Source organism: Temnothorax nylanderi, unplaced genomic scaffold, assembly GCF_030848795.1.
Source record: "Temnothorax nylanderi isolate EJ_2023f unplaced genomic scaffold, tnyl_v1.0 TNYL_tig0068_pilon, whole genome shotgun sequence".
Taxonomy (NCBI): Eukaryota; Metazoa; Arthropoda; class Insecta; order Hymenoptera; family Formicidae; genus Temnothorax; species Temnothorax nylanderi.
In genome coordinates this window covers 449,162-469,868 of record NW_027249130.1, presented here as the reverse complement: position 1 = coordinate 469,868, position 20,707 = coordinate 449,162, and the positions used below count along the sequence as shown (strand labels likewise).

Here is a 20,707-nt window from a genome sequence, read left to right as displayed (position 1 = left end):
TCGCGAAATCATACAAAATTTTACCATTATCTTTTAAGTACCTATTATCATTAAACAGATTTTTTTGTTCATAATAACAGTCTAATAATAAATACATAAAATAACTGTTTAAATTTCGGATACGACATTGGAATAGATTTTAATTGTATTACCAATATATATGTTTATAAAAATTCAAGTTTCTATTCTACCCACCTAATTATTAGAAAATTTACTTATTTAAATAAACACACTAAGAGAGAGAGAGAGAGAAGACCAATTTTTTAAAATTAGTTTAGAACATAGGATAACATGAAAAAAATATATAAATTATAAAATTTCATAGCTGTGATGGACGAAATGCCAATAACGATCGATAACGCGTCATTTTATTTTCTTTTATCTCGCAAACCAACGGGCGGAATGAGCTTCAACGTTATTAATACCGCTTGTCCCGCGAACAACGCACTCTTTGTAACCCTCTCTCGTCGGCTCTACCTGGTCCGGTATTCTGCATCGAATACCGGCCGCATAATTCACAAAACGATATAAGCCACGTAATAAAAGTTGCGTCATAGCCGATAGACGGGCGGGTTTAAAGAATGGGTAGAGATGAGAACAGCGGAATTTTTTTCTCGGCCTCTCTCTCTCTCTCTCTCTCTTCCTCTCCCTCTCTCCTCCATCATGTATATGATCACGCAAACGTGATCGTGACTCGGTTTGCCAGTTTGGATTATTTACGCAACGATGTCGATGCGCGTTGGAGGATGGGCTACGTACATATGTACCGTATACACGTAAGTCCGGGCGAGTATATGCAAAACATGGGCGGAGCAGGCACAATCTGCACTGTCATCAACATACGCCAGAACACGACGTGGCTCTTCGTGACACATTGTATAGACGTCGTCCTATGTCAGTTACATTTAACCGTAAATGAATAATCGAAGTACTTCGTGCAAATTTCTCAAGGGTTTCAACTCTTTTTAAAAACTAATCATTAAAAGGAAATTTTTCAAAATTACAATTTTAGTATTTAACGTGTCGGCCGGGTACCATTGTTTTAAAAGCAGATGTATAGAAATGTATTTCATATAATATTAAACAGGAACGTTGATAAATCAGTTAAATAAATACTAATAATTCGCTAAGTAGTACATCAGGAAGATCTAATACGCGTTTACAACATCAAAAGTATAGCATGTCTGCTACCGGATCAAACACAAGGAACTGTACGAAAGCACATGCGGAAGAAAGGGTTTGTCCTTGCTGATGCGGAGGGACGATTTCTCGTAGCTCGCGATTACCCGTAGGCAAAACGTCAGATCTTGTATATATTAGACTCGCGACCACACACAGTTTTGCCGGTATATGCGTGCGTATAAAACTTGCGTGTGAGGTACCTCGTCGCGCTCGGCACATACCCCACCCCGTCCATCTTATCTCGAGTCTCTTATCGACGGTGTATTTGCTCCCCCGAGGGCTCGGCGACCCGCGGGATTAAAGCGTCGAGCGACCAACAATGAGCCAAGAAAATTCGTGCCCGCCGATGGAGCGATACTTCACGCGACGCGCAGAGGTGAACGTACACCCGATAGGAGTGGACGATATGAAACTGACCACGCGCATGTCAGAGAATCATGTAACGTGCTGATGCGTCCGACAACTTTTTTTTTCTTGCGACTTTTTTGCAGCTGTCGCTCCCGGCGTTCGAAGCACGCCACAATCTTTTAAAAATGCGCGAAAATGTTAAGCTTTTTATATAACTGCAATTTTGCAGTTATATAAAATCGGATTGGTTTGAGAGATGCATAAATGTGATTGTGTGTGTGTGTCTTTAATATTATTCATTTAGTTTTATCGGTTCTCTAATTATAAATTTGTATCCGCGAAAAATCTACGCAAATTTTAAAGTTTAAAGTAGAGTGTATGTATATTCAGTTTGCATTCACTTTGTTATCTTTCTAACAGCGATTCCAATAACGGTAGCTGTAAGGATAATCAAACTTAACGAAAATCTACAAAGCACTGCTACGCAATGTAGCATCGCTACAGATATATAAAATTGCACAAAGCGCATACGAATAAGGGAAACAGCGGGAAAATACGCAAATAGATTTCACAGCTGAGTCTCGCTCAGCACGCGAGTTATTCCCTCTCCAGCGAAATGCTTTGAAAGCAATAAAGACACCGCGCGGATTTCCGCCAGCGCTGCGAATCGCGAGACGCGGCTGAGTCATCGCAGCGCAAACACTTTCCTCTCTCGATTCCGGCAAAAAAGCGAAAGAAACGCACGAGCGGCTAAACTACTTCTCGTGTTCTCGCGTCGGACGCGTCGTGGAGATTCGAACGTGTCAATTGCAGCCAAAGTAACGGGGACGTCCTGCAAGAAGGACCATCGCGCGAGTAGATAAGCGAGCGAACTCGGCTCGTTCGGCCATTAAACTAAATTCTCGCTTCGAGCTTCGACGGCTCGTTAGCTGTGCGCACGAAAACGTCCTCGAAAAACCGGCTTCGATGCATTTCTGTTTTCACGATCAAAAGCCCGCCGCTCGAGTTTCCTTCTTTCTTTTTTTTGATGATAACCTTCAAGCAAACGACTACTCTTTTCTTTAACGCCCTCGAAAAATCTCATTGATCTATCTATTTAGCTGAGATCGATTATATATTCTCCTATCGCTTCTAGTTTCGATCTAGTGATTCTGGAGTTATAACGAAATATTTAAAACAAATTGTATATAAATACTATAAATTGTATAAATTATTTTTTGAACAAACTTTGCATTCAAAAGGATTGAAATGACGAAATGTATTAAATATATAACAGTGTCGTAACAGTTGATAAATTTTAAAGATCGTCGAGTAATCACTCTTCTTTTTAACAAGCATAAATTTCCAAAAATCCCATCAATCTATCTATTTGACTGATTGTGAGATCGATTATAAAGTCTCTCTCTTATAGCTTTTAACATCGAACTAGTTAATCTAGATTTATAGCAAAATGTTTAAAAACAAATTGTATAAGTTATCTTTTAAATGAAATTCACATTTAAAAAGTTTAAAATAATATCTTAATGTATTAAATATATTAAATGTATTAAATGTATAACGACACACAATAGCTAATACTTTAATACATGTTTTTGAGAAATAATGATACCTATTCAACGTCTGTCTAAACTGAGTTTTAATTGGGACTTCGTAGCATAATCGATATAAACTAACGAACTCGCGGTTTCCAATTCGAGCGATCGTCAGAATGGTTACGTTGTTCTCCAACTCAAACCCGCCTCCTCGCTTTCGTACCTCGTTAACGGGCAAACTACGAAGAGGAAGAAGAAAGACTCCGAAGATAGCACGGGCCGATACAGAGTGAGCTATGCCCATCGCGAGTCACCTTCAAGAGAAACTGGAGCTCCTGCTTTCCCATTTATCAATGAAAGTACACCATGGAGGTAGAGGTAGAAGATGAAGAGAGGGAGTAGCAAAACGGTAAAGAAAGAAGAGGAAAAGAGGCAAACAGCGCGTGAAGAAAGAGATAGAAAATAGGACCATTGCAAACTCATTCGATCCTGGAATAGCTACTCGTTATTTATTAGCTCTGGTAATAGATCCGGGTCTATAAAGACACCCTGCGTCTAGATAATGGAGAAGAAACGAGTTTCTAGTAAGGAAATTTTAAGAGAAACGAACCTATGTTGATGTTCTTGAGAATACCTTTGCGCTATGAAATATTATCGCCTAATAGTAATATTGTTTATTGTCATAATTAAGTGATTAAAAGTGTAATTCGCGAAATTTTAAGAGAAAAACCTAAATTGTAATAAGTTAGAAATATTCGAAAAAAAATAAATTATATTAATGATAAAATTGCAATTATGTGATGATGTATCTTATATTATAGAGGTATAACAAGGAATGATCGCAAAAAGATTTCTTTGTAACGAAGCACTTTGCTTCGATTGACCGCAGGCCAGCTGCGTAGTTTTACGAAGCACTTGATGGTGAGGAGAATCTGTTTCGCAAATTAATTTATTGGTATAGGCTCACAGCTGCTTCGGTAACGATTCTTTTCTCTTGCGCGGTTTCAATGATCGCACACATTATCTTTATTTTTAGATTAAAGTATTCTTCTGGAGCTTTAGTCTCATCAAACCCAAGGATTATTTGATTGATTCGCGCAATTCTTTAATAGTGCACACATAAAAATAATCATTCTACAGCCAAGAAAAGCACTTACTTATTGTATTTTATTTCTTTTAAGTAAGCTTTTTTACAACAAAGAATATTTTCTTACTAATATAGTTTTCAAATATCTTGACACAAGTCTTTGAAAACCAGAATATTGTTTTGAGTAAATGTAATGCTTATTAAAGGTTTATATATAGATAATGACTTTATATGCTTATAATGACTATGTATCCGCAAATCTATACCATAAAGTCATTGTAAGCATTACATTTACTCAAAACAATATTCTGGCTTTTCAAAGACTTGTGTCAAGATATTTGAAAACTATTAGTAAGAAAATATTCTTTGTTGTAAGAAAACTTACTTAACTTAAAAGAAATAAAATATATAAATGCTTTCCTTGGCTGTAGAGTGATTATTTTTCTCCGTGTTGAGTATCAAATCCACTAATCAAGTGAAACGGATGAGGTCTTTATTTAGAAAAAGTCGAAAGTAAAATTACTGTTTCCAATAATTTAAAAATACTTATTATTTTTAATATATTATTTTTAATTCAAAGCTATTTTGTCGAATAAAGTATAATAAATAAGCAATTTGAATTTTAATCTAATCAATACTTTCGTAAAAAAAATAATTAAATCGCATATCTTTAAATAAATTTAACGAGTATATGCGCTTATTTCTTCAGTTATCGAATTTCGATAGCTAATCTTGAATCGTACATAAACTCACTCATTTAATCCCGTGAATAAGTAATTATGCAACTCACCAGTACGATGTGCAGCAGCGGAGTTGCGACTACGATGCATCTGCAAAATTGCTAGATCAGGGAATTTGCAAGAAAGAAATATATCTTACTAACAATAAGTCATAATCAAAACAACAGATATAATGCTTATTCGTTTCGTCGAATAAAATTCTGATTTATAACTGAATAGAGAAGAAGTAAGCATAAATGATGACGTAAACTACATTGCTAGTCCTATTTATACTCATTGTCAGAGAATTCAAGTTCAAAATTGCGAACAATTGCTGCCTCAAGCGAGACAAGGCTAAAGGAATATTTTGTTATGCGTCAAGTAACCATGGTGCTTTTCGATGGACTGTGCTCTCGAGAGTCAATGTGTACAATAATGATGTGTAATTGTCGCGATCTATTAAATTAAGTATGCAAACATGAAACAGATAATATCGACTGCACAATATCCATGCGGATGAGTAATTCTCTAAGATAATGGTAGTTTCCTTTCCTTCGACTTTTTGCTCCAAAAATCCATGTCCTTATTGCATGTATAGAATATTCGATATTTTTATGGCACGATGTTGAAATCTATTTTTCGTGTTTTATCTCCATTCTAATTTTCATTATACCAATATCAACAGTCCTTAAATTAATATATATAATTTAACCTGCTTTAAGCATAGTTACTATCATAAGCATAATGTCTAATTTCAATAAAAGATAATGGAAAAGAAATACGAGTATAAGAAACTTTTAATTTAATTAATTAAAACATTATATAGCATGTATATTCACAAAATACCAGAAAGCAGTAGAAAGTAAGTGCATTGCTAATAATTATAGCCAACCGGAAAAAATCTTACCATATGAGTCCAACAGCAACATTTATGTAAAGTAAACGTTTGCCTTTTTGTTCTTGAATTTATATCAGCACGAGATCTATCTGCTATAAATTTTACTTACCTATATATGAATCTAATGAAAAATTGTGAAATATCTTGATAATGTTCGTTCGTTTTGTACAAGTTCTAGATGCGCAAGATTATGAATTATGTGACACAGCAATTACACATCATTAACTTATGCGTGCTTCGGAGATGATAAGCAAAAAGTCGTAGTTACATTATGACATAAAAAATTCCTAAGTTCTGTTTTGCAACATGACACAATAATTGTTAGTTAGTTTTAAAATTAAACTCGTCAGGTGCAGATAGACTGCAATTTCAGTTTATTTATTAGTTGTAGGAATACAGCAGAAAGTTATACACTTAGAAAAGAAATTCTTGTAAACACGTTGATACAAAAGTGTTCTTCAATAACGATTCAGTGAACATGTTCAACACGTCATCGATGTTCCAAGGACTCAAAGGAAAAAGAAAAGGAAAAATATGGCAGCTATTCCGTGCTATGGATTTTGAATCGTTGATGTATCCCTGCTTCATGTTTTGCTGCATTCTGGGAACATTTCCATACAAGATCAACGCTTCGACCATCAAGACTTGCAAACCACGCTATATTCTTTCGACTATCATTATAGGCGTTTTTTGCATCTTCGAATTAATAAATCTCTATGATTTCAATATTTCTAAAAATAGTTTAAATAAAGACGTTGAGACAACCAGGATACTTCAACATGACTGTTTCTCCATTATTGGTGTTTTTATGGCAGTCACCGCATTCATTCTGAGTGGACCACGAATGCGTTTTCTTCAGACCTTGTTGGAGCTCTCTTTGAAATTACCTTCGGAATCATATCAGAAATTATCTAGGCTGATCCATGCCAAGGACATTCTAGGATTCTTCTTTCAAGTCGTGCTATTGCTGATGTGTATAATCAAAGTGCTGTATAGTCAGGGTAGTGTCTGGCGCCAGCTTCTTATAAATTACATTCTATTCCTGACGTTTCAGATGGATATGCTATATATGAATTGTGTTTGCATATTAAAAACTTGTTTCAAGCAAATCAACGACAATCTGGTGAATCTGCGAAAAGTCGTGACAAATGGTGAGCCATATCTCTTGAGCGGCACCTATCACAAGCAAAGAATTCCATTTATACTGATGGAGATTATAGCTTTAAAAAAGCAGCATCTGGCAATCAGCGACGCAGTACACATGCTAAAAATGGTCTTCAGTTTGCATCTTCTTTCCACGATACTTATGACTTTCACTCAAATTATCTTCCATCTGTACTTTTACTTAATGCAAATACACCTGGGTGTATATCTGAGCAATGAAGCTAGACAGACTGCTCTTGAGGCCTGTATTATAGCTGTAACATATTACTCTATAAAATTGGTGTTGATAGTGTGGGCCTGCGAAACCGGCAAGAATCAAGTCATGGAAATCAGTAGCACCGTTCACGACGTGTTCAATAGTGCCAGCAATAAGCAAATAAAATATGAGGTAAATTTTTATAAAAAATTATAACTTTAGTGGCATATTTTATATAAATCTTCCTAATTATGCGTCGCATATACTAATGCAATTTTGAATATAATAATTTTTCAAATTTATAATTACATCTTTTAATCCTGTTTTTAACAATTATTTGATCTGACGTTGCAGATGCGACTATTTTCCTTGCAATTATCGCATTGTGAAAATACGTTCTCCGCAAAGGGGCTTACTGTGGACGCTACGCTCCTCACTGAGGTGAGCAATCACTTATTTGCTTTTATTAAATAAATGTATATTTAGCTTTATTTTATGATGTTGTTCTCTTTTAGATAGCAGGTGCCATTATCACCTATGTATTGATCTTGATACAATTCCTGTTCATTTCGAGTTCTTGCGGTGGAAAAACTTTAAAGGATACGCTCTAGTTAACAAAAAGATGCATTTAATCGAACACACATGACCGAACATAGAAAAGATATTTTTAATATTTTTTTTATATCCTTCTAAGTAGGATATCGTTGTGAGTAGAGTCTCTCGTGGTGCTTTATGGTTATAGAGAAACTTGCATATACTTATGTAATACATATACACAGAGAAAATCTTATATCACATATGTGTTAATAACCAGTTGTAAAGGGGACGTTTTGTTTATTTAAGTGCATAGTCAAACTATATACGTAATAAATGCATAATTGAGCATTCTATTTGGATAATCGATCAAACATTCTGTTTGAATAAAAATATAGACTTAAAAAATGATTAGTCTTTATTAATGGGACCTTGAGACAGTTCTTGATCCATGTGGATAATATGCAGTGTATGTCTTATGCTTCGTGTATGTACGAATGATTTATATTGGTTAAGCAATTACACATTATTTCTTTATGTTTACGTTCCAATGATGACAAGTGTCGATCGAAGAGCGCCATGGTTACTTCACGACTAACAAGTGACCCATTGAGTCCTCATAACTTGACACTCTTGCAGTTTTAAATTCAAATTCGGTATGCATAAATCGACAATAAAGAGTTCATATCGGTATACATATTTGTTGTAAAAAGAAAAACTCTAAAGCCATACACCAAGAATGAAGCTCTCTCAATCATGATCTATTTGATAATAAAGTGGATTTATAAAGTAATTAATAATCTTTAAAATTTTTAGTTCTTCAACGACACTCCACTAATTCTGTTCAGCTTGTCGTCGAAGTTACAAGACCACGGATTTCGAATCGTTGATGTATCCCTCATTTACCTTTTGCTACGTTCTTGGAATATTCCCGTATAAAATCAATGCTTCGGTCTTCGAGATTTCTAAACCACGTTACATTCTTTCGACCGTCGTTATGTGTGTTTGTTTATTAAAAATTTATAAAATGCTTTTATATATTAAACAAAAAAACTTTGTTTTATTTAAATTAAAAACTTGCCTTTTTGTTCTTGAATTTATATGGCACGATATATATTTAATTACTATAACTCTCTCTATTTACCTATATATGAATCTAATGGGAAATAGCGAAATATCTTGATAACATTCACTCGTTCTACATGTTTCAGATGTGCAAGGTTATGAATTATATGACAAGGAAATTATATATCATTACCTTATATATATATATATATATATATATATATATTATAATAATATATCATTACCTGCGTGTTTCATAATAAGCAAAAAAAACCACATATACATCATAACTCACAATTTTATGAGTCCTGTTTTGCTACACGACGTAAAAATTGTTAGTAGTTTTAAAATTAAACTCGTCCGGTGCAGATAGACTGCGAGTTTATGTCAGTTTACGCGTTAGTCGTGTGAATAGGCAAAAATCTACGTTTAGGAAAGAAGTTCTTGTAAACACGTTGATGTCACAATGTATTTACGGCATAATTAATATCTCTCAGATTATCGTTCATCCTAAATGCTTCGGCGAACATGTTCAATTTGTCATCGATGTTCCAAGGACCGAAAGGAAAAAGGAAAGGAAAAATATGGCAGCTATTCCGCGCTACGGATTTTGTGTCGTTGATGTATCCTTGTTTTTCGTTTTGTCGCATTCTGGGAATATTTCCATACAAGATCAATCCATCAGGACTTGCGAACCACGCTATATCCTATCGACCATCATTATCTGCGTTTTTTGCACTCTCGAATTCAAAATTCTCTATGACATCAATATTTCGAAAAATGTTGCATTCAAAAGCATTGGGACACCCAGATTACTTGAACGTAACTTCTTCTACATTGTCGGTGGTTTCACAGTAGTCACCACATTCATTTTGAGTGGACCACGAATGCGGTTTCTTCAGACCTTACTGGAGCTCTCTTTGAAATTACCTCCGAAATCATATCAGAATTTATCTATACTGATCCATACCAAGGACATTCTTGGATTCCTCTTTGTAGTCGTGCATGTGCCGGTATATTTTTCCAAAATGCAGATTAATGTCTCGATTTATAATGGATATGCTGTATATGAATTGTGTTTGCATATTAAAAGCTTGCTTCAAACAAATCAACGATAATCTGATGAATCTACGAGAACTCGCGACGAATGATGAGCCATATCTTTTGAGCGATACCTATCACGAGGAGAGGAATCCATTTCGACTGATGCGGAGATCATAGCTTTGAAAAAGCAGCACCTGGCAATCAACGACGCAGTACAGATGCTAAAAATGGTCTTCAGTTTACACCTTCTTTCAATGATAGTTATGACTTTCACTCAAATCATCTTCAACCTGTACTTTTACGTAGTGCGAATACAAGGGGGTTCATCAATGAGCACTCAGGAAAGACATTAGTATGATATGGCCTTTGTTACAGCTGTAACATATTACTGTGTAAAAATGTTGTTGATAGTATGGGCTTGTGAGACCGGCAAGAACGAAGCCATGAAGATCAGTAGCACCGTTCACGACGTGTTCAACAGCACCCGCAATAAGCAAATAAAATATGAGGTAAATTAAAGAATTAACAACTTTAGTGGCATATTTTATATATTCTTTAAATTATGTCCCGCATATACTAATGCAATTTTTAATATACTAATTTACCAGATTTATAATATTTATGAGATGTTTCAACCTATCGAATGAAACATTTCTTAGATATTTCTGAAAGGTTCCTGTGCTGTATGGGAAGAAACACATTGGCATCGAAAACTAAAAAAAAACAATTTTCTCTTCAGTTTTTTCTACCCCTATTTCATATATAATTCATTAACATTTGGTTGATTAGATCTAGTTTTATATGCGACCAAAGGTCCATATACGAAGTTTATGAAAACAAAGCTTCCTCTATGAGGAAGCAATATAAAATCCAAATTATAGCAACGGTCGAAAGATAAAATAATATTTCGAAAAGTGATTATCGCGTGCATCGAATTCTTTGCTTGTTTTTCTGAATTTAATAAAATAATTAGTGTTCCAAAAATAGCAAAATAATTAACAATTAACAAGGGAAAAGTGGACTTTGAGAATTAATTCCAACATCGAAAATCTTTACTTAATTAGTCATTTATTAATTTATATAACAAAATAATTATATAGTTACCGAAAAATGCTCTCTTTTTCTTTCTCTCCTTAACTCTTAGCCCCTGTCTATGGATAATTTGTGTCCGACCAAAGATCCATTACCTGTAATATCTTGAAACTCAGCAGTGGTGACGCCATTTGTAGTAGCTGAAAAAAAAACTCCAAGTGAAGAACTACTTATTGTTTCGTATTCTATTAAGGTTCAAACATGCTCCATGAATTTTTTCAGATTTTTTAAACATTTTTAAAGTTATTTAATAAGCTCAGGACGCGAACAACCCATGGACAGGAGTTTTACGTTGATCGAAAACAAGAGCAGGGGCTGAGGGTTAATTATAAACTTTCGTAAACTTTATACATAAAAATGTATTTTTCAAATTCTTACTTAAGATGTTCACATAAATTATTTGGATTGAAATTCAAATAAATGGGAATAAATAACTAAATGCGCAAGTAGCAAGTAACACATAAATAATAATAAATTACACTCACCCCAAGATCGCTCCGCCGTCGCCCGATGCCTCCGAGGCCTGCTCCTCCTCTCCGACTCCTTCATTGCACACCCACGCACACGCTCAACACTCTCGCGAAAACACGGTTAATTAATCGCGCGGCACTTTGCATCGCACTCCCGATATTAATATACGCGCACGACGCGCGTCTTATTACGTCGCGAAAGAGTTAACGCAAAGAAACGGAGATCGCATGAGATTACGATTCGCTCGGCGAACTCATTGTCAGCAATGAATGAGTCTTGAACGGAGAACGGCCGTTAACAATTCACCGACGTATGAACGCCCGTATCTCAGCTCCGTGTGTCGCAGCCGACGGAAATTCAAACGCGGGATTATATTATTACGATTATTATTACAGCGCGTTGCGACGGCACTCGGCAAGATAACCTAAACATTTGAATTCAACGGTTGACAACCTTACCGCACGCAAGACGCAAGTCGACTTCACAGCATAGATAAAGCCTATTCTACAATGGATGCAAAACGCAAAACGCTATTCGCAACGTTGTCGCGACAGCCAATCAGAAGCGTCAATGGTACAAGGTCGGTTCTACAATCAGTCGTATGGAACGCAGCCAATGACCCAATGAGAGAATTTCTTTTTCGAAAACGAATTTTTCCTCATTGGACCATTGCGCATCGGCTGCGTTCCGACATCCGACTACGACATACGATTGATTGTAGAATCGGCCTAGAAATAAAGTATACGTAAGAATATAATCGTCCTCGGAAAATATGCGAAAATATACGAAAATATGTGAAAATATGACCGCTTCATCCGTGCAACACATTTCGGTCGCGTGAACTTTTCGAGATACGAGTATCTCGTTGGCAAAAATTCGATGTATCGCGTCACTTCGTTTCTCGCGTCAGATTCGGCGACTCGCATAGTGTCGAATGAGTCGCGCAAAAACATCTAACTTATTACTAGGCTCGCAAGTTGTAGTGGCCGGACAATCGTGTCGGGTGATAATCGTCGATTTTCGGGGAACAGTCGCATTACGGAATCGGGGTCCCGGAGCCGGCGGCAACACAAGTAGTAGACTACGCACCACTACGCACACCGAACGCGCACCGTACCTAGTCACCCTACCCCCCACTCTATCCCACACTCGTGTTGCCGAGAAGCCGTTAGCCGCGCCGCCCGCGCCGCCCGCGCACTTGATTAACTTGATATGGTATTTGGTAATGCTCCCGAGTCTCGACTCCCGAATCGCAGCGTGGAGTTAAGGCCCCCGCACAACGAAAAATATAAGGAACAAAAAACAGATATTAACGATTATTCACGTGTCGAGTCGGGTCCAGCGGTTCAGATTACGGAAAACTGTGATGTATCGACAGTTATTTAATATACATATGTGCTTCGCGGAATTTATACGGATACCGAGGTATAAGATATTCATTGTTCAAAGTGCGAAAAGTACGGGTGTGGCGAGCAGGAAGTGTAGCGTCCTCGCGACGCCCGACACGGTTGCTCCTGGCGAGTGAAGTTGGCCGCGCGATTTTGCTATACGAAATTCTTTCCGCCATGTTAGCGTCTTATATACCTGCGGGACGTCGGCAACGTCGCGCGTCGCGGAATCGTCAAGCGGATCGCATTCGGATCGCGCTTCGTTCGTAGCTTCTCCGCCGTAATTTTTCCGTCGCGAGATTAATACCGGGAGTACATGCCGTGCAAAGTGTCGCGCGATCATAAGCAACGATCGTCGATTTTCGTGAACGTTGCCGCGTCGTGAGTGAGTGCGTCAACGGACCAACGGAGGAGGAGCGAGGAGAGGAGGAGCGGGCCTCGGAGGCATCGGGCGACAGCGGAGCAACCGCAAGGTAAATAATTGTTATTCGTTTATTATTTTACTGTCCCGTGGCGGATTCCGCCACTTTCTCAAGCGCGACTTGATTCGCTCGTTACATATGATACTCGAGTCATTTACGCGTACAATATCGTTTGAGGTTTAACTCCGGCGTAATTTCGTTATTTCGGAGATTGATCTCCGGCATATATGCGAGAAGAAAGAGATATTACGTCGCGAACGTCGCGTCGCGTCTCTCTTGTTCGCACGGTCGTAATATTATACTTACACGATTTTTCGCAGATTCAATTACGCGAACGAGTTAATGCGGAAAAATGCGGCCGTTTGCGACTCCGGCGGCCGTGATTGTTTCTTGAATTAGCATTTTAAAATCAGATACCTATCTGATCAAATTGACATTTTAAAAATTTAACGGGCGCGATATAATTATTTACTTGAAGTATTGATTATCTCAGCTACTGCTTTATAATGTAAAAATATTTATGTTACAGATCAACAGGCGTCAACGCAGGGTTACAACTCCGCTGCTGCGCATCTCTCTCTCTCTCTCTCTCTCTCTCTCTCTCTCTCTCTCTCTCTCTCTCTCTCTCTCTCTCTCTCTCTCTCTCTCGGCCGGTGAGTTATTTTTTCATTTCAATGTCGAGGCAATGGATTTATAAAAATTCTATTACAAATGTAAATAAAATGTATGTTTGTCTGCGGAATGAGATATTATAAAAGAATCACGAGCAGTCTTTTTTTAACAATTGTTAGACATTATTATATCAAAAATTTATATAAAATGATAATTAACGTAGCGGTAAAGTGTTCTGTATTACTTCTGCATAAAATATCTGAAGATATTATATATTCCTACAGTTAATACAGAAAAAATTAAAACATTAAAGATTAAGAATATAAAAATATATCACAAGTGAACTAATATAATATAATCTATTGCCTTGAAATGGATATAGGCTCGGGACTATATAGAGCCTAGAAAATATTTTTTTATAATTTATAAACCTCTGCTGACTTTTTAATTACACAAGGTTACGCAGCGCGGTACGCTGCGTTGAGCACGGAGCCATGAGTGTCGTGTACTTAAATAACCAATTCAAATATCTCAACGTCGAAGTACACGCCGAGTATCCTGATCATTGCGTTTTCATTCAATCTCTACATGTATGCGGGTTAACATCTCTCTTTCGCGCGGCACATTCTTCACTTCGCGAACTCGCTAGCGTCGCGTAAGCATTAACCAGTTAAATCCTAAAAAATCCCTATGCATTTTTCTGTTTAAAATTATTGTAACTCGAGCCCTAATTAAAATTTTTAGACCGCAATTGATATTTAGGGGTAAAAAGAATTGCTCTTTTCGAAAATCTAGTCGACGATAAAGTAGTATGTATTTGGAAAAAGATATACAAGTAAAAAAAACAGATAAAATTATTTAATAATCGACTATATATGTCAGTAAAAGAAAAGCTGAAGTCACTTATTTTTTTTATCTCCACTTTCAACTTTTATATCTAGCCCAGTCGATAGAGCCCGAAAAAGCCGCTGAAATGGAATTAATTCCGGGAAGCGATTTTTTTTTTGACTGTTTCGGAGGGTCATGGATAGTCTAAAACCGGATTTTCGGGATTCTAACCCTGGAGCGTTAGCCGCCATTTTGATTAGAAGGGTGATTTTGTAAATATCTCGCTTATTTTCAACTTTAGAATGAAAGTGGTAATAACCAAACTTGTAGAAAATTTAATACTCTACAATTTTGGTCCTTATCATTTTTCACCTAGGATCAATATTTTGGGTCTTAGACTCGAAAGTGGGGAGTGAAATTTTTTTATTTTTTTATTTTTTTGAATAAACGCGCTATAAACTCTACCCCCGTAGTGGTGTGGAGAAAAGATGTTTTTTATTATACCAAGTAAATTCAAAAAATAAAAAAATTTCACCCCCCACTTTCGAGTCTAAGACCCAAAATATCGATCCTAGGTGAAAAATGATAGGACCAAAATTGTAGAGTATTAAATTTTCTACAAGTTTGGTTATTACCACTTTCACTCTAAAGTTGAAAATAAGCGAGATATTTACAAAATCACCCTTCTAATCAAAATGGCGGCTAACGCTCCAGGGTTAGAATCCCGAAAATCCGGTTTTAGACTACCCATGACCCTCCGAAACTGTCAAAAAAAAATCGCTTCCCGGAATTAATTCCATTTAAATGTCTCTATCAACTGGGCTAATCGTTTATTTCAAATATCCTACACATCGCTGATTCAATTTTCGGAAAGAGCAACTCTTTTTACCCATAAATACCAATCGCGGTCTAAACATTTTGATTAAGATCCGAATTACAAGAATTTAAAAGAGAAAAGCGCATAGGATAGCCTTCTAGAACTTAATAGACTATATATTTACTGTAGCCAAAACGTCAGATTTTATTATTTAAAAGAAACGGCTCGTAATGACTTCAAATTGTAAATCGGATGTATTCTTATAATATATTATGTATTTTCTTACCTCCATCTTGAGCTAAAATCGATATGTACATCAAAAACCACTTATTATCTTATTAATAGGTGCGCTCAAAATATACATGGAAAATATAGATATTTGTGTTGGATGATCTCGTGTTGTATAAATTCAAACTTGGGCATTCTGCTGCTCAAGCTGCGCGCAATGTATGCATCGAGTTTGGGGAGAGCATTAATGAGCGTACTGCAGTTTAATGATGGTTCAGCAAATTTTGTACCGGAGAAACGGAACATAGAACTTGAGACTATTCAAAAGGACATTGTTTATTTTTTCAAAAATAAAAATTGCACTGAGAGAAAACTATTTGGTATTTGCGACTATAATTGCATAATAAAATAATTATGGTAGGGGATTCTATTTTTATAGTTATTATTGCTATAATATTTGTAAATATAACATTACACTGAGAAAAAAAATAGTTGCAGTAATCACAATTTTAATATAATTTTTAGTTGTCTCCGCCGGGGACTGTTTTTTCAATTATTTTTTTACTCAGTGTAAGGTTATATTTACTAATATTATAGCAATAATAACTATAAAAATAGGAACTTCGGCCATAATTATTTCACTATGCAATTATAGTTGCAAATACCAAATATTTTTCTCTCAGTGCGGGATTTTTATAAAGAAGAAATTTATGGTTTATAAAAACACATTAGGAACAACAATGCATTAATTTAAACGCATGATACATTGAATAAATTATACACACACATTATTAAAAATAACGGACCCTTTACTTTTAAAATCATTTTGGTTGCGCCAACTCAGATTTAATATATAATTCCGTCTATACACGAGAACATTAGATTAAAGTTTTTTTTTTACGTAGAATGAATAATGGATTATTTAATCTTTCATTGAAAAAAGAGAGTCGATAATTTGCTCGCAAAAATTAAATTTTAGTAACTAACTTTGATATTGTTTGAGTTAATATAATGTAATAATATTATATAAAAAATTGAAAAATAAAAATAGCTCAGCAAAGAAAATTGATATTGCACATAAGTAGATTTGATAATTCTTTTTCTATACACAGAAACGTTAGATTAAACGATTCTTCTTGACATGGAACGAATCATATTATCTTTTGTTGAAAAAAGGGATTCAGTAATTTGCTCTTAAAAAAAATTTTAGTAACTTGTGAAATATTGACTTATAATGTAACAGTTATGATTATAACGTGATATATTATCTATACGTAAAAAATTGAAAGATAAAACAGCTGAGCAGGGAAAATCAATATCCTCTAAATTGTGAAAATTAAGTACAGATAACAGTATATGCGTATAAACATAATTATTTATCTTAACGCGTGAACTGTTTGGAATATTATTGATTTTGATCATTTATAGTTCAAAAATATTTTTAAAATTTTAAATTTTTGAATTTAATTCATCTTCAAACTATGCGCTATTAATTAAAGTATCATGATCGCGAGACATTCTGAAACGAATCCAGCTACGTCGCAGTCACGGCGATAGTCCGCTTAAAACGTAACGCGTTTTACTCCAGAAACGTTGACTCAGCTATTCGCGAATTACCCGGCCTCTTCTATTTTATGAAATGGCTGGAATAATTATTAGTTGGATATATCACGTGTTTAAAGGGGAGTATTTAAATTCAGAGTTCAAATTTTATTCCACGAAGTGTTAATTCCGCTGTTTGTTAACGAAATTAATTTTATGGAAGGTAGAGATATACAGTGGGTATAATTCTGCATATATCGACAGATGAGGCGGCTCCTTTACTTCTTATACTTATCGGTAAATTTTCTTTTTTTTTAATACTGCTTGCGCTTGATGGCGGTTGTTAATAATCGTTAATTTACTTCGGGCAAAAAAATACGTCAGCGTCGTAAGTGCGGGAAAGGGAAAGGTGGCGGGCAAGACATTACTCAAATACTCATTAGTACGGTCGAAATAAGCGCACGGTCCTGACTGCTAATTAACGCATGAGACGGCCGCCGTACAGCTCGAGCTCTCACGGATGCGTAAGGGCTGTCTCTTTCAAGATAGTGTCGCCCGTCGAAAGAACGTGCAGGCGATTCGGCTCGGTGTGCGTAAACGCACCAAACAGGCATTACCTGTTTTAATTAGCCACGAGACTAATGCGGGATCGACGTGACCAATCCGGAATTCCAGCGTACTGTGGCCGCCTTTCCACCTCGTGGACAAGAAGATGGAAAAGGCAGGAGGTGCGCGGAACGCAGATGAAGGTGATTTCTGCAAGATAAGAGAGCGGATATCGCGTCGGGGACTGCGACACAACAACTTTTCAAGCGAACGTTTATATTATCGATAATAAGTGTATCTGTACGTATTTGAAAGCGTCGGTAGCCTTTTAATGCCTTTTTATTTTCTTGCATCATGTAAATTCTTTTTATCTTTTATTTAAAGCCAGAAGAACGTCAACATCGAAGCTGCAACGTGCGGTGTAATTATGTTCATGATTACTAATTTTTTTCGTCTTCTTCTTTTAAACTGGGGTCCCATTTGCAGTCTTCTTTTATCAAATGGCAATTATTTTTTGCATGATTATACGACCATGATTAGTTTTATCACTTCAATGACTACATAACAAAATGAAAGAGTGTTACGCTTCATGATATTCGCGTATTCACGTACGCTGTATAATTATTAAGTACACAACTAGCGAGCTATCTTTGTGAAGAAGATTTTTTTGACGCCATTCACGTTACTCTTTGAATGATGCGATCGCATTAAGAATCATGAGAAACGTTCTCACACGCGGTTAGTCCGGCCGTTAAAATACGAAAAGAAAACATTAATTAGAACGTAGCTTAAAACCACTTCCCGGAACTGAGCGATCAGCGGGTCCGATGCATAACGCCTTCGAAAATTTATGACGGAGAACTTTCTTAACAACCTGTAACTGGTGCGGCGTGCTTAAAGCAGATTTCAATTGATAATGCCTCGCGCGAATCGGGTACGAGGGTTCCGCCAGGAAAGCGAGCGAGATCTGGCGATGAGGAATCGCCGTAATTTCTTCCGGACAAGACTACTCACTCTCCGCGATCGCTGCGGATTCGAAAGAGCGAGAGAGATCTTGGCGCGAGCGTAGCGAGAAAGATTATGGATTTGCAGCAAATGAACTGAAAAGCGGCGAGATTCCCATGAAACTTAAATATATGCCAAGAAACGTCTTCCCATTCCTGGATAATCCGACCGTTCGGACAGAGGGAAAGGAGCGGGACCGCAAAAAAAGGAGCACGCGAGCTATGGATGAGGCGGATACAGAGAAGCGGTAGAAAGACGACGTGGTAGAAAGGGAAAAAAATAGATGGAGTTAAAGGCGAAGAAGACGAAGCGGTTTGAAAAGCGCGTCAGTACAGTCGTTCGGACACACGAGGTCCTCTCATTAGCGGATCTGCATGTCTCGGTCCTCAATTATCTCATTCCTCTACCTCTGGTCGCTACTCTGTTTTCTCTTCGAAATTCCAGGTGGACGTCTAATACAATATAACAGAGTTCATTTCGTGCCAATTTGCATGTACCGTTGGCTAATTCCGCGAAATTAAATTTGTCGCCGCGCCTTTCCTCCAGCACGTGCTCCCCGTTTGTCGGTCGGTCCGTATCCGATTCAACAAGGATCTGTCGCCTGTTCTTGGCGACGTACGACGAGCTGCTGAACAATACACCGTCCAGCGTCTAGTTATCTCGGGTATTTTAAATTTTCTCTATAATCTGGTCGATCGAACTACGATCTGCTTTTATAAATAGACTTTAATAAGTAGACTGGCATTTATTTTTATTACAAGCTTTTGCTTTTGCAATCGATGTCGTGCATATTATTTATGGGTTTAAATTTACTACGAGAAAACGATCCACATTGGGATTTGTACACGAATACTTGTGGTAAACTCCACCGCCGTCGCGAGAAAACGATCGATAAATCAATTGCATGCGAGACCGCAAGCGCGTGGGGCAAGCCGAGACTCGTCACAAAAGCCTCTCTACATTGTAGGTCGCACAATAATATTTCAAACACAATAATAACAACAAACAATATGTTTTTATAATCATTTAGTAAATTATCTGCTACAGATAATTATGTCGAATCGATCGCTTTTCGTACATGAAAGAAAATACAATATTTATCATGCCACACATTTATACAAATAGCAAAAACAGTTTTTATTTATATAAATAGATATATCTATAATTTATATATTACATTTGTCAAAGTTTTATAAAAAAATATCTCATTATGCCAGACAACATTTATATTATTGAAAGACAGAAACAGGATATTTAATTTTGAATTTACTATAATATAACTAATATAAGACAAAGATAAGGCGTAATTCATTTTATTTTTAAATTAATTTCAAAGAATTTTCATTTAAATATCTGAAGAAAAAGGACAATTTAAAGGCACAGTAGATCTCTAATATAGATTGTATTCTAATGAGCCTTTGAAACGCCGTTAGGTCGGTAGTGCTTGAAAAGAGCTCTCTCGTAAAATGTTCACAAGGTATCCGCGGAAAGTTACGAATAAAAGCCAAGTCTCACGACCGTTTTCCACCTGTTTCCACCCTCTATCAGAACCCTTTTTTCCTCCCCTTCGCACTCATCCGCTCTCTCGCCCACTCCTCGGGACGGTATTCCACCGGTCGATACAATACATGGGTCTCGCACTAATGACGTTAAAACGCCGAGGGATGGTTGGTAGGGCCTGTGATTTCTTCGTTGGTATTTCCGGAAGAAATTTAATTTGCTTAATCGGCGTTGGGCCAGCGGGATGGGAAATCACCGGCGCAAAGTTTGAACAGAGTTGTACTCTCGAAAGGAGAAATTTCATTGGCGTAACACCAGTTTCTTCGACTATGTGCACGTCGTTGATCTTCGCAGTCAATATTGCTCAGTGCTTACGTGAGAGAGAACAAGTATCGCCAGTTGTCAAAACTCTTCTGACGCAATTCTTTTTTTCTCGTTGATTTATCTTTCTTTTTGCTTAACTATATTCTCTATATATTACTTTCAT

The 20,707-nt window shown here is 36.6% G+C and overlaps 1 protein-coding gene and 1 pseudogene across 1 annotated transcript; both read left to right on the top strand.

Annotated features, from left to right (window-relative positions):
• Positions 1–6,610: 6,610 nt before the first annotated feature.
• On the top strand, positions 6,611–7,737 carry LOC139773754 (putative gustatory receptor 28b). Its single transcript, XM_071708458.1, has 4 exons — positions 6,611–6,751; positions 6,872–7,318; positions 7,481–7,567; positions 7,642–7,737. Exons 1-4 carry the CDS (start codon positions 6,611–6,613, stop codon positions 7,735–7,737), a joined length of 771 nt encoding a protein of 256 aa, XP_071564559.1.
• Positions 7,738–9,253: 1,516 nt separating this feature from the next.
• Positions 9,254–10,287, top strand: LOC139773753 (uncharacterized; annotated as a pseudogene).
• The last annotated feature ends 10,420 nt before the right edge of the window (positions 10,288–20,707 follow it).

Coding starts and splice junctions, on each gene's coding strand:
- LOC139773754 (XM_071708458.1), top strand. CDS start 6,611: ATGCGTTTTCTTCAGACCTTGTTGGAGCTCTCTTTGAAATTACCTTCG. Junction 7,319..7,480: donor ATAAGCAAATAAAATATGAG/GTAAATTTTTAT, acceptor CTGACGTTGCAG/ATGCGACTATTTTCCTTGCA. Junction 7,568..7,641: donor ACGCTACGCTCCTCACTGAG/GTGAGCAATCAC, acceptor GTTCTCTTTTAG/ATAGCAGGTGCCATTATCAC.